The sequence below is a fragment of the Trachinotus anak genome, unplaced genomic scaffold, assembly GCF_046630095.1.
Source record: "Trachinotus anak isolate AG129_WGS33_773 ecotype Australia unplaced genomic scaffold, CSIRO_AGI_Tana_v1 ptg000016l, whole genome shotgun sequence".
Taxonomy (NCBI): Eukaryota; Metazoa; Chordata; class Actinopteri; order Carangiformes; family Carangidae; genus Trachinotus; species Trachinotus anak.
The window spans coordinates 9,676,069-9,689,127 of record NW_027273867.1 but is presented as its reverse complement, the minus strand read 5'-3'; the positions used below and the strand labels follow the sequence as shown (position 1 = coordinate 9,689,127).

General features: G+C 40.9%; 1 protein-coding gene across 2 annotated transcripts in view; it reads left to right on the top strand.

Annotated features, from left to right (window-relative positions):
• Positions 1-13,059, top strand: part of adgrb2 (adhesion G protein-coupled receptor B2) — a 228,823-nt gene that overhangs the window by 156,200 nt on the left and 59,564 nt on the right. For both annotated transcript variants that reach the window (XM_071499909.1, XM_071499910.1), the window contains exon 17: positions 12,413-12,539. In XM_071499909.1, the coding sequence (XP_071356010.1) occupies positions 12,413-12,539 (127 nt within the window). The remainder of the gene's footprint in view (positions 1-12,412; positions 12,540-13,059) is intronic.

Here is a 13,059-nt window from a genome sequence, read left to right as displayed (position 1 = left end):
ATATCACCTCTCTAAACCTGGCTGTCGCTCTGACAGAGCCACGGGCTTTGAGGCTGAGCAGAAGGCAGATGAGAGGTGGAGAATGTATAGATAGCAATGCGGAGGGAGGGCAAACACGGCAGCCGCTGAACCAGACAGAGGTGGAATGAAGTTCGGCTCAGAGATGGAAAAATAACTTTGCTGCTCTCTAACCTGTTTATGGAGGCTATATTTAGTTCACACAGATGTGTACACATTCAGAAAAAAAAAAAAAAAAAAAGGAAAAGAAACAGATAATATACTGTGTGAGTAACGTTTCCCTCTGAAATGTTATAATGCACACATGGGTTATGTAAAGTTACTTGAAGATTGAGACTCACATCTCTAAAGCCTATTATCATCCCCATCACAATTGTGTCTGCTCATGCCTTTCAGCAGTGGTGGTCTATTTACAAATCTGCGAGCGATTTCCGTGGTGTCTCTCTCCTATCTGTGCTCTCTCTCAGCTGGCTAAGTTGGCCGACAGTTTGTGGCACTCACAGTTCATCTCAGTATTTATGTGTGAGTGTTTATTTATTTATTTTGCCCCTAACAGGCCCATATGTCGGCACCATCTGCCCACCCAATTCGTTGTGCTCGCCATCCCTCCCTGTCTCCCCCCATGTGCCCGTCTCCTCAACCTACTCTCAACCTGTTTTCATTTGCCTCACCGGCTCAAATAGATACTGTTATGTTTAGCTCTCATAAAAGTTTTACGGGGTTCGAAAACGGGAGCTCGGGTTCAGGAGGCTATTTATGGTTAAAATGTACACATTTCTCTGATTGTGTTTGGAGGTATACAGGGCACTGAGATCAAGCATAAATAGACAGGTTTTCAGGTTCTCAATTTTCGTCAGTCTTGAATCTTCACTGCGCTCCTTCTCCAGACTCTCTCTTTCATTTTCTGCCGTGCTTCACTAACTGTTTCTCCCCATCTCCTCCATGGGAGGTGATAATGGGTGTTCAGCTTCTCTTTACTGCTGTATGAAGTTGCTGACCTTGCCTTTGGCATCTCTGTGCTTTGACCCTCACTATGCCTCAGTATGGGATATATGTCTGAACCTCCACTGACATACATACATACACACACACACACACTGTACTGTAGAGCACTTATCTTATGTCTGGTGAATTACAGATTACTGTAGCTCCATTAGATTGTATATGTGCCACTCCCAGATGTATTGCACAGATTCTATACTGTAGTGGCTGCTTTTCCAATCAGATCAAACTGCCTCTTTGCTGGCATCTAAAATATACATTTTACTACTCAAACATGGATTTATGCATCACTCATACATTTCACATTCCATTTCTAATAAGCAGAGAAGCAACATACTTGCATGCAAATGATAAAGCTGAAATAACTATGCATCAAAGGCGGGCGACTAAGCAATCTCATTTTAAAGCGTGCTTAAAAATATGACCCAGTAGTTAGAGATAAATGTAATATACACTCTAGATGGATGGATGACAGTAAGCTTGTGAAGAGCTGAGGGTCACTTAATCCTATTTCTAATCCTCAGTGGTCTTCAGCTTGATCGGAGATCAGTGGTTAAAGACCCAGGCACCCCACCCTGCCCACCCACTGCCACAGAGTAATAATGGCCTGGTGTGCAGCACAAGTAGCTCTAACATCCTCAATCTGACACGGTAGATTGAGGCTTGCTTTGGGCTCAGACTGATCTGGCACCGCTATCAGCTTTGGCACAGACAGGTCTCAACTTTAAATGAAGTAAAAAAGTCAAAGGCGTAATCCTCACGCTGCCAAAAAAACTAGTTGGACACGAATCTGGCCAAAATGTAATCACATTTATTTTATAAAAAGCCATAGCAGCAAGTTCTGACCTCAGCCAAGTGTGACACTTTTTCCATTCTCATATTGGCAGTTTTAATATGCTATCCATTACTCTCCTGAAGGGATAAATAAATTTGTATGTTGTTTATCTCTTGGATACTTCACTTCCTTGTTTTAAGGTGTCTTATATTAAAATAGTACCGCACTGATTCAGCAATGCACTTGTATAACATTGTCTGACTCACAATGGTCTTTTTAAAGTATCAAAACTGATGCAGCAGCACCAGTGATATTGCATTTTTTTTTTATTCTATGCATTCTTTTTTCTTGTCAAAACCTGGCACGTACATTAACCACAATGCAACTCGACCTCTGACAGTTCAGTCAAAGGGCCCGGTGTGTTGCAAGTAGCAGCTAATGTAGCCTCGACCTGCTAGCCTCACCCCGAGATAAGGAGCTGGCTTCAGAGGACTGGTAAACTCACCTCTTCCTAACTCCACAGCCCCAGATGTTTTCCATTTTTATACCTGCAGTCCTCAGCCCCGACGAACACATTCATCATATATTCACAAGCAGTTGCTCTCCAAAGCCTGTAAATAGACTTTGATATGTGAAATTGCTGCAGTTTCCCATTCATAAGTTCAAAAAAAAAAAGAATAAATATTGTGATGGTTATATTTATATCTATACTGAATGTTACCAGCTGTGATTTTTTTCAGCTTTAATATTTAGTGCCAGACCAAGCTCAGCATGTTCACATTTTAATTTGTAGTATAAACAGAGTGTGGCACGGTGGCTCACGTTACCACGCTCACCTCACAGCAAGAGGATCGGTCTGATTTACCCATTAATGAAAGCGTTTGTGTGTCCATGCGTGAAAATGGGACAGACCTTGCCTGAGTTGTAGTGTGACCCAACTCTTGCCCAGTGCATTCTGGGAGGCGTCAGCCCACTGAAACCTTGAGCAGGATGAATAGGAATAGAAAATGGATGGATGGATAGTAATAATAGAATCAAACGATGGCTTTACAAACAGTGTTGTCCCTGAGGAGACAGCAGATAGTTCAGATTTAAAATAGCCCTGCATATGTTAACATCTAATGGCCCAACATTTCACAGCATGTAGCAGACTACAAGTGTATTCCCATCACAAGTACATTATACAAGAATTCTTCCTAACTGGTTTCTTTCAAGGCTTGGTACAAGGCAGTTTTATTAAAAATAAATATATATTTAAAATTGAGCAGGAGTAACAGATGTGCTAATATGTAAATTTTGACATTTACATTTTTGTTGTGAAAAAAAAAAAGTAGGTTAACTAATTTTTTATCTTTCCATCTGAAATGACTTGCATTAATTTACCACCTTTGCATATTTCGTCATCCTCGCCAGGCACAACACGCAAACACACACACACTAACACACTGAACAGCATAGCCACCAGGAGGAGGGAGGAGGGGGGAGGGGGGGGGGGGGGGGGGGGGGGGCACATAGGGCTGATAGGGCTTGCTCCACTTTTCCATCTGACAGAGCAGAAGGGATCAAGACTGTGTCAAACAGCGAGTCAACGTAGGAAGAGGGAGTCAGCCAGTACAGGGCTTATGTGGGCTCTGCCTCCATTGGGCGTTACAGACGTGGACAGGCTCTCAGATCATTTCCCCAGCTATCACAACAGTCCTTAGAGAGCGTGTTAACATGGGAGCTTCGATTCTCAGTGCATTGCGTCTAGCTCCTCGTTGAGGACAGTCGGCTTTAGGGCACATCTGATGGCTTTAAGTGGCTGCAGCATGTTCGTCAGTTCAAAGAGATCAGTTGGAAGTAGTGCGTACTATGTAAAGCCTGAACTTTAGCTATGATTTCTTTCTGCTACTGGACTTCATGGAAAAATGTGGGATGCTTGCACTTAAGACAAGCTCTACTTTTTAGTTTGGGCAATGAGGTAATGTAAAGCCAGTTGGGACTGTTTATTTTGAGGTTAGTATTTTTTTTTTCTTTTAATTCATCCATTATTCTTATTGATAGCATCATCATGTGAGCAGTGGGGGTAGAAGGGAGCACAGTGTCTTACTGTATGGCCAGGGATAGCCTTTAGAACTGATGTTGTTTCCCCAGAGTGATGAAGTTGTCATGATTAATATTTGAAGTTTAGACTAGAAGTCGTGAAGAGGAAGACTTTGTGTCTGCTGGCATTAGGAATACACTGACTATTTCACCTCTGGACCTGTTGCGTTGAAGAGCCCATTTGGTAAGTAACATTTCCACCCACTTAAAATGTATCCTAGGTTGTTGAGTTAAGATCTCCTGGTGATTTTGCATTAACAAGATCTTATATATGCACCTTAAAGTCAAGTGCTGCATTTGCCTTACGCTTATCTTGTTGACTTACACACTATCCTCTTTACTTGCTGCTGGAAGTGGGCTAAGGAGGCGTTGTGTTAGCGCTTTAGGAGACTTAGAATCGTCCCTTTGGCCTTAAGTGTCCCGGTTGAGCCCCTGGCGAGATGCTTAGAAAATATCCAGTTTGCTCATATATCCTCTACATTTTCAGTGGGACCCAGCATTTGAAAACCTGTTTGCAAAGATGCCAAAAAAAACTTTTTTTTTTTTTTTTTTCCCAAGTCAGAATTAATAATCCATTTTCTTCAGGAGCCACTTTCTTCAGAGCCATGCGGCGTGTCCATGTTAACACAGAATGCAGGCAGTCAGAACGGCAGGCTATTTATGGCTGTGCCCGAAACCTGTATCTCTGCTTTTGCTGTTCGCTCACTAGCTCGCACACCAGGAAGAAAGATAATCCCGGGAAAGAGGCTTATAAATTAGCCCATGGCCATGGTAGAGAGCAGATTGGGGCAGTGGAGGTCAATGACAAAGCATCCTACTCACATGAAAATAAGGGAAGAAGCGGGAAGGAGGGTTTTGTGTGACAACCTCACATCATACGAGCCCAGCAGGATTAAGCAAGGATAATACAGTTGTGTATATTATACATCTATTCAAATGTCCATTATCATATAGAGCCAGTTCCTTACGTTCATCTCTCTGGCCTTGTGATGGCTTCCTCTGTCATTTTTCATGTTTCATATTGATCCAGCCACAATAGTCCAGCCACAGATTATTCATTGTTTTTTTCCCCCTGAATCGTTCCATATATATATGGGGCTCAGATCAAATCAAAAAATATTTCATGTTTGGGTTACTGCAACAGAAATAACATTTAGAAACATAAGCTGTCCAGTCTTGCGCATAAACATCACAGCAAGCCTCAGATAATCTCACAGTATGTGTCTTGTGGTTATAAGACCCATCTTTACATCAGTCAGTGGAGGAGAGGAAAGCTTAGTTCCTACAGAGTTAAGATCTGGGTCAAATACATTTATGCATGCAGACACGCACACACACACACACACACACACACACACACACACACTGAATTCAAACGGGGGCCAACATTATGGCGAATACTGTGGTGTAAATATGTGCCGGTCAGTGCTGCATAATTGCTAGTATGGAGGGTTGAGTGAGTGCAGATGATTTGTGTCATATGAAGATTTGCTTCAGTGCTTTCCAGCTGGATTGGGTGTAAAAGGCCAATATCCACCACCCTATGGTGAATGTGAAACCTATCACTATTGATTCAGTTCTTTAGATCTGACATTTGACATAATGAGATACATCCATTATGCCTTGGAGTAAAAATACCTGCCCCATAAGATGGTAAGATGGTCTGTCTTTAAACTTAAATGCTTGAGGCAGACTCAGCAATAACAGGAAAAAAAAAAAGACATGTTGGAATGTTGGATCTCACACACAAATGTTTAAAAACTGGATCAAAATTTACTCTAGTTGGCCTTAAGATTTCCCCTAAGCACTTTGGCAAATGGCAACTACACACATCATTCACACATGGGTGTTCTCAGTTTAGTCTTGTCACAGTGAGGAAATGACTGGGAAATTAGACATAGACCCTCAATCCATTCATAATTACAAGAAAAAGATTTTTATGATGATGATTTACTTTGTTTATAACACATTTAACTCTGTTGAGCTTCAAGAAATACAGGGAGAAACCAATTAAGAAGCGACACATGACAATTCCACGGGCAGATTAAAACCCAGGATGTTGCATTTGACATGTTTACAGTCAGCTGGGCTGCCAGTCTAGGATGTTCTGAGGTGATTAAAAATGAAAAAAATAGATTTAAGACATTTTGAATTGGTCAGTTTTAATCTACCTGACTCTACAGCATATCAAGAAACTTGTGGAGATCTCTACAAATGTACAATGAAAACAGATGCTTAGTAACTGTTTAGTGTTTTTGGCTCATTTAACGTTTGTTCGTGTTAAAGGTTTAAAAGCAGACAGAGATATGATGGCAAAACTGACCTCAAGGAAAATCACAGGTGGTACCAACAACATTAACAGTGGCTCTGTTGCTTTCAGGACCAGAGAGTGACCCTGAACCTGACACAGCCAAATGCAACTCAGCCATCATTCATTTCATTATTTACACCTGTGGTTTCACTGCTGTGACATAGGTGAAAACACCTGTGTGAGGCCACATTTGGCATCCTAAAATAGCCCACTCCATGTGTGTGCAAGCGCATTACAGTAGGATATTTAGCATTTATTATTTCTATTTATTTTTTTTATATTCTCACATACCTACTTGTGCTTTATTTATGTAAAGAATATCACAATAGTACATCATCCAAGCTGCACTGAGCAACTGTCATCTATGACAACAAGCATGCATTAAGGTACTGATGCTATATGGCAGTGGATCTCAACCTTTTTCGATTCAAGGATCCCTTGTTTTGCTTTTAGATGCTTTATTACAGTAAGTGTTTAAAGCCAAAATATAATAACATTCTGTCATTGTTTTACTTATGGATGGAATTTTTTGTTGGGGACCCCCAGGAACCCCCTTCCGGACCCCTTGGGGTACCCAGACCCCACTTTGAGAACCACTGGTATATACTACACTATATTAAAAAAAAGAGAAAAAAAAACCTATGTATAAAAACATACAAATAACTGCGTCTCTTCTTAGTGCAACACATAGGTTGTTGTTGTTGCCCCTGTGAGTGATTGATGCTGACGCACACTGATGAGCTTTAACACATTGGTATCTGTGCATCTGCGTCCTCTCGAGGCCACTTAACCTCCGTGATCTATAAAAACCTTTTCTACAACAACAAGCCCTCTCCTTCCCACCGGTCCTACTGCCTTTCACTAATTAGCTCTGTGTTTTGCAATATGCATTACCAGCTGTCACTCTGTATTAGACTACGACTGTACTCAAAGTCCTCTTTTCCAAAAAGAAGCACATTAAAACACTGGTCATAGACTGTACTTCACCATACCATGCACTGAATATTAAACCTGTTCCTGCTCTTGTCTAAACACTCTATAGAAAGTCAGCTTGAAAGAAGACACAGCTTTCTGATTTACATGCTATTTGATTTTCATCTATGTGTAAAATACTTTTTTCACCCTTTTGTCAGTGCTTTCTTTGTCACTTTGGATTTATTCCCATTTGCCTTTCCCCTTCCACGTTTTAAGTTTTGCTTTCTTTTTCGCCTGTGTAATGTCTTTGCACTTCTGGCCACTGATGACACATAGGCAAATATTATGCACATATTTGATGGCACATTTAACCAGAAATGCTCAGTGAGAACCAGACTAATGGACACAGGGCATGCAATTAGCTAATATCAAATGAAAATTGGCAAAACAATATTTTCTGGCCACAGTCATCACATGAATCAGGTTTGACAGCGTTTGCCAGCAGCTAAAATTAGCTGATAATGTTAACCTTTATTACATCAGTGACAGCTATGTCGAACAACATTTCTCATGTAAAACTGGTTTAAATGCTTATCAATTACTAGATATTACCATACTGTGTGTTAGCTGCTACAAATAAAGGTATAATGCCAAGTTAATGTGTTCACATCTACTGTTAAAGTGCAGAGTATGTATATCATAGGGCTTTATGTGCATTTCATTCTGTATTCTCTGTACCTTACTTACATGTCATTTTGCCTGCAAAAGATAAAAGATTGCTTTGTGTGCCGGGCAGATGTGACTTGCTGAAATACCTACATCAAACCCTCTCGGTTTTCAGAATTCAAAGCATGTTTAACCTTTTTTTGTTATTTAACAGAGGGGCAATTGGCTTTCATAGCACTGCCCTTTCAGTCAAGAGTCGGTGCCAATTTCTTCTCAGCAGATATAAAAGGTCAATTTACCCTGTTGTTCAGAAAGTATTTTTCCTATTTTTCTTAACAGCTGGTACGTCATTCAACTAGCATTTAGGGAGAAAATTGGACACCATTTCTTTTCTTTTTTTTAAGCCATGCTAGCAGTGTGACTATAGGGATGGCAGTGTCAGTCAGACAGCTGGTTGGTTGGTCCACCACAGACTGAAATCGCTCAACAACCGCTGGAGAGATTGACCTGAATATTGTGCGATCTTGATCCCCAGAGGATGAATCATGCAGACTTCCCCTCACTTCTCCTTTAGCATCACCATGACGTTGACGTGTGTATTATTTGACTGAAATGTCTCTGCTACAACTACTGGGCCATGAGATGTTGTACAGACATTCGTGTTCACTCCCTTTGTGTTTGGTGTATGTGGGAAATTTTGGCATGCCAACACGCTAAAGATGATGTACATGGTAAACATTACACCTGCTAAGAATCAGCATGTCAGCATCATGATTGTAGCATTTAGCGTAAAGCTATGCTGTGCCTCTGTGCAGCCTCACAGTTGCAGGGTCATAGACTCTGTAATCTGTGCAAACATCATGCGCACTGAGGGATAACCACCTGTCCAAAGACGCAGACTCTAACATCCGTTAAATAAAACTTTATTCTTTGTCAAACTCAAGACCAAACAACACTTGTGTCGATTATCACAATGCTAGAAAACTGGACGATGCTATGTATATTTACCCATCTCAGCATTTTTTTGGATAATGCCAGGCTGATATCCTTGCAGTATACATTTGGGATCCGTAGCCTATAAACCAACCGTGCTGATATGTACACCTGTTTGTACATCTGGTACCTGTTTTCCACGATAAGAGGTGTCGGCAGCAGCTCTAGGCTCATTCAAATGCTATGACAAAAGTAAAACAAGAGTCATGTCCTTTTAATCTTTCCTCACAAGCTAAGCCCAGCTGATAATCTAATGCTTTGATGAGCCCAGCAGGGCATCAGTGTGTAACCTGTAGCAGCTGGAGGTGTTTGTTTTAACTTTGTTGGTGAAATAAAGTTAAACAAATTTAAAGCTGATCTTTTTTTTTTTTTTTTTTTTTTTTTTTTTTTTTGCTGAAAGGCATCAGAACCGACAATCGAACCCAAATAAACTCAATGAGGAGCCGCAGTCAATTAAGCTGGAAATTCAGCAGCCAAAGCAAAGAGGTCACAAATGATGTGCATTTGTGCGTGTATGTTGGTGTAATCTTCAGTGACCCCCTATTGTGAGCTGTCAGACAGTTTCTCATTACCCCAATGTCCTCTTTGCTGCCGGACTGGCACAGAATACTTGATTTATATATGTGTGTGTGGCTTTGTTGCATGTCGTCAGGCCGTCCGTGTTGGTAAATGAAAGGCATACACGCTTTCACATGTGCGTCTATCAGTCCAGCAACAAGCATAAATTAGCATATAACACATCCCTCTGTCTGTCCACGCAACACACAATCATTAAAGCATGAACAGTAACAGCCCACGTGGACATGTTTTACTTGTGTGAGTAAAGCCATTTGTAGATCTTTTACATGACATCTCTCAGGATGTCACATCTCATTCACATGTTTTATATTCATGTTTAGATGTATCATCAGATCAATCATTGTAAGCACAGTGGAATTCACATGTATGTTTTTTTGGGGTTTTTTTTTTCTAAATAAGAAATGTAAATGTGACCGAAAAACGACAAATACCTCGCATAATGAACAAACTTTGGAAGGTTCCCTAGTAACAAGTGCACATATTCTCTCATTCCTTCTATTCCTTTCTTTCTACCTGCTCTCTCTCTCTCTCTCTCTCTCATTCTCTCTTTCTCTCTCTCTCTCTCTCTCTCTCTTCTCTGACCCACACACACAAACGCACAAAGCTACGCACCATGTTGCTACCTGTCAAGCTGTCTCCAAGCTTCACTGCTGTGACTCGTTTCCCAATCTTCAGTCTTTGAAGTGTCACTGTGCAGATGATGATCATCGGGGAATTGTACTCACATCTCATTACTGACATTATGAATCGAGCGTCGCTGTGTTTGTGTGTGTGTGAGAGAGTGCATGTGTATGTGTATGTGTATGTATGTGTTCCTCTGGGTTTTTGTGTGCATGTGTGTGCATTCCTTCATGCTCAGATATACTTTTGAAAATTAAAGTTGATACATTCTTGTCATTTATTGTCACACTGATCATGTTTGAGTGAAGCATTGCACGGCGCTGTGGTTAACATGTTCGTCTTTGGAGGGTTGTTCGTGCACTTTTTAACCGTTTGACAGCAGGAGAAAAGACAATATGACTACATCCTTAATTCTATTTTATTTTTTATTCAACATGCAGAAATATTCATTGTTCATTCAGTGTACAGTCACATGTACAGTATATACAAATATCTGGGCCACATTTTAACTGAATTGTTTTTATTTTATTATCATACTCATGAATAATTTGCTTCATGAAAATAGGTGCACGGTGAGGACACAAAGAAGGATCATGCTGGTGATGAACATGTAGTCAGGAATAGTGTTTGTAAAGAAAAGATCTTAACACTTCTATCTGTTGAGTGTGCGGTTTGTGTCAGTATTGTTGCAATAATAATGAAAAATACCCTAATATGTGATCCCAGATCTTTCTGAAGAGACCCTAAATACCACAAACAACACGCCAGCTTATCATTGCTCATAGAGTGCAATTGTCACCAAAGCTTTCCCTTGAGAAGTAAACAGAGCTCAGTTAAACAGAGTTGCCAGACAAAGCCCACATAATTTATTTTTTTTTTTAATCGTATTGAATAATTTGAAGATTGCAAATCTTATGCAAATCTTAATATAACAAAGTCCTCATACAGATAACACAATTTTCTCTCCATCCACCGTTGAGGGTACTCGTTGCTATTAGCCTGAGAGGAGGTAATTAAGTTCTCCACTAAAGCATTTGCTGTGAAAGAACATTGTACACCGTGCTGTCTGCAATATGATTACATTTCACCCTTTTCTGCTCAATAGATTTTGAGAGGAAGAACAAAATGAACAAACAAAATCTATATTCTGCTTATAAAAAACACTAACATTTTCTTTTAAATGTAGTCATTATCATTGCACAGCATAGAGATTCTTTATCATTGCTGGCAGAGGGAGGATGTAGAGAACCAAGAGGATCCTCAAACACACATCAGAGTCACCAGACAGCATCGTTTTCCTTGGGTAATCAGCTTTATCAGGACCACGTGGGTGCAGTTTGTTGATCAAATTTGATCAGTGACCAAACAGCCCACAAATATCATCAGATTCTTATTCAGTTGTTGCTCAGATTTGATTGGCGAACGGTCGTATCAACCGTCACGTTTTTCCAAACTCAATTCAAACCAGTGAGAGAATCTCAGAAAAAAAAGCACACACATGTGAAATATCAAAAACCGCCTAAATTAGTGTGTTCATGTAGGACCACTTTACTCATGGTGAGAAGTTGATTGAAAAGATGTTTTCAGGGCCTTTAAGTCTTGTCACCTCTCTACCCGTCAATCGTAAAACTGACCTTCTTGACCCCATCAGAACACCTCCGCAGCTGCTCTTGTGTCTCCCATGATGTTTCTCCCTGCTGCTGGTGACTAGAAGAGAAGTATGCCCAAGGTTAAACTTGAGGTTAATGCGTAGTGTGAGCTGCCAGGGTAATTAGTTCAGATAGAAATGTATTGATCGACCTCTGGACTCAACCTTCCATTGAAAGCATTTAGAGGGAAATAGAGGGACGTGAAAATAAATGGAAGAGGAGAAAGATGTAAAGAAATAAAGTGTACAAGGTTCCATTGTATGAGATTGTTAGATCTCTTTTACCCCTGTTGGAAGCAATTGACCATGTAGTGCTGAATAACCCCATCCACCATTTAGGCCGCACTGGTTTTTGTTAACTATTAGCTGATACCACCTCTTTCATTTTTTCCCTTAAAGGCCTTTTAAACTCTTAGGGCATTCTTCCAGAAAAAAGGGAGATGGGATAGAAAGAAGAAAAGAATGAAGACAAGAAAGAAAGTGTTTGGCGTGCTAAACAGGGAGAAGACTTGAGAACAAGTGGGGTCACATAGACCTCTGATGGCAGCAGTGTAAAAGAGTCTGTCAGTGTGTGCGAGTGCTGATCACTGCATATTAAACCTATAGAGTGAATGGGTGAACTTGTTGAACTTGATGGTGAAGAGTGTCTGAAAGGTTTGAGTTGGAGCTTCTTAAAGGTGTGTGTCGTCATGTGGGGGATTTTTTGTTTGTGTGTATTTGTCTCACAGTCACTGTTTATGTCCCGTGTGACAACCCCCTACCCCCTCCTCCACCTCCACCCTCTTTTTCTCTCCACCTCCAGGGAAGCTGGCGCAGAAAACTGGGGCACAGAAGGCTGCCAAACGCTCGCGTCAACCACTGTCCACACCAAATGCCTGTGCAGCAGGATATCCACCTACGCCGTGTTAGCACAGCAAGCTAAAGACCCGGTGAGTCACACCAATGTACTCTGATGTACTCTGTGGGACTTGGGGGGCTAACAAGGCAACTATTACCAGGGGCCAGGTCAGTGAGTTGATGAGTTTCTGTTGTAGGAATTTAGCTGGCGTCCCTGTCAGTTGGATTTTTCTGTAAAACACAACAGGCTGCTACAGCTGTCATTTATTGTCTTTACAGAGAGATATTTGTAGGTGATGCTGGGATGACTGGTGTCTTACTTTATAACAAGCATCTTTTCTGGGAAGAAAGTGGGTGCAGCCTGAACACAGCCGTCAGTGTTAAATTTTGTCACGGTATAAGATGCCGTTTTGATAACGGCGTCTTTCACTTGTCTAATTATATCTTGATTGGCTGTCGCTCTCCATGTTATGGAACTTTTTTTGTCTTGAGCTAAAACTTGATAAAGGTCAGGTTGTTCAGCGAGCTACTTCGATGTGATGGGAGAGAGAAGAGACATCAGGAGAAAGAAACAGATTTTGTTGTGTCTGTGTGTGATTTTTGCCTGCAGCA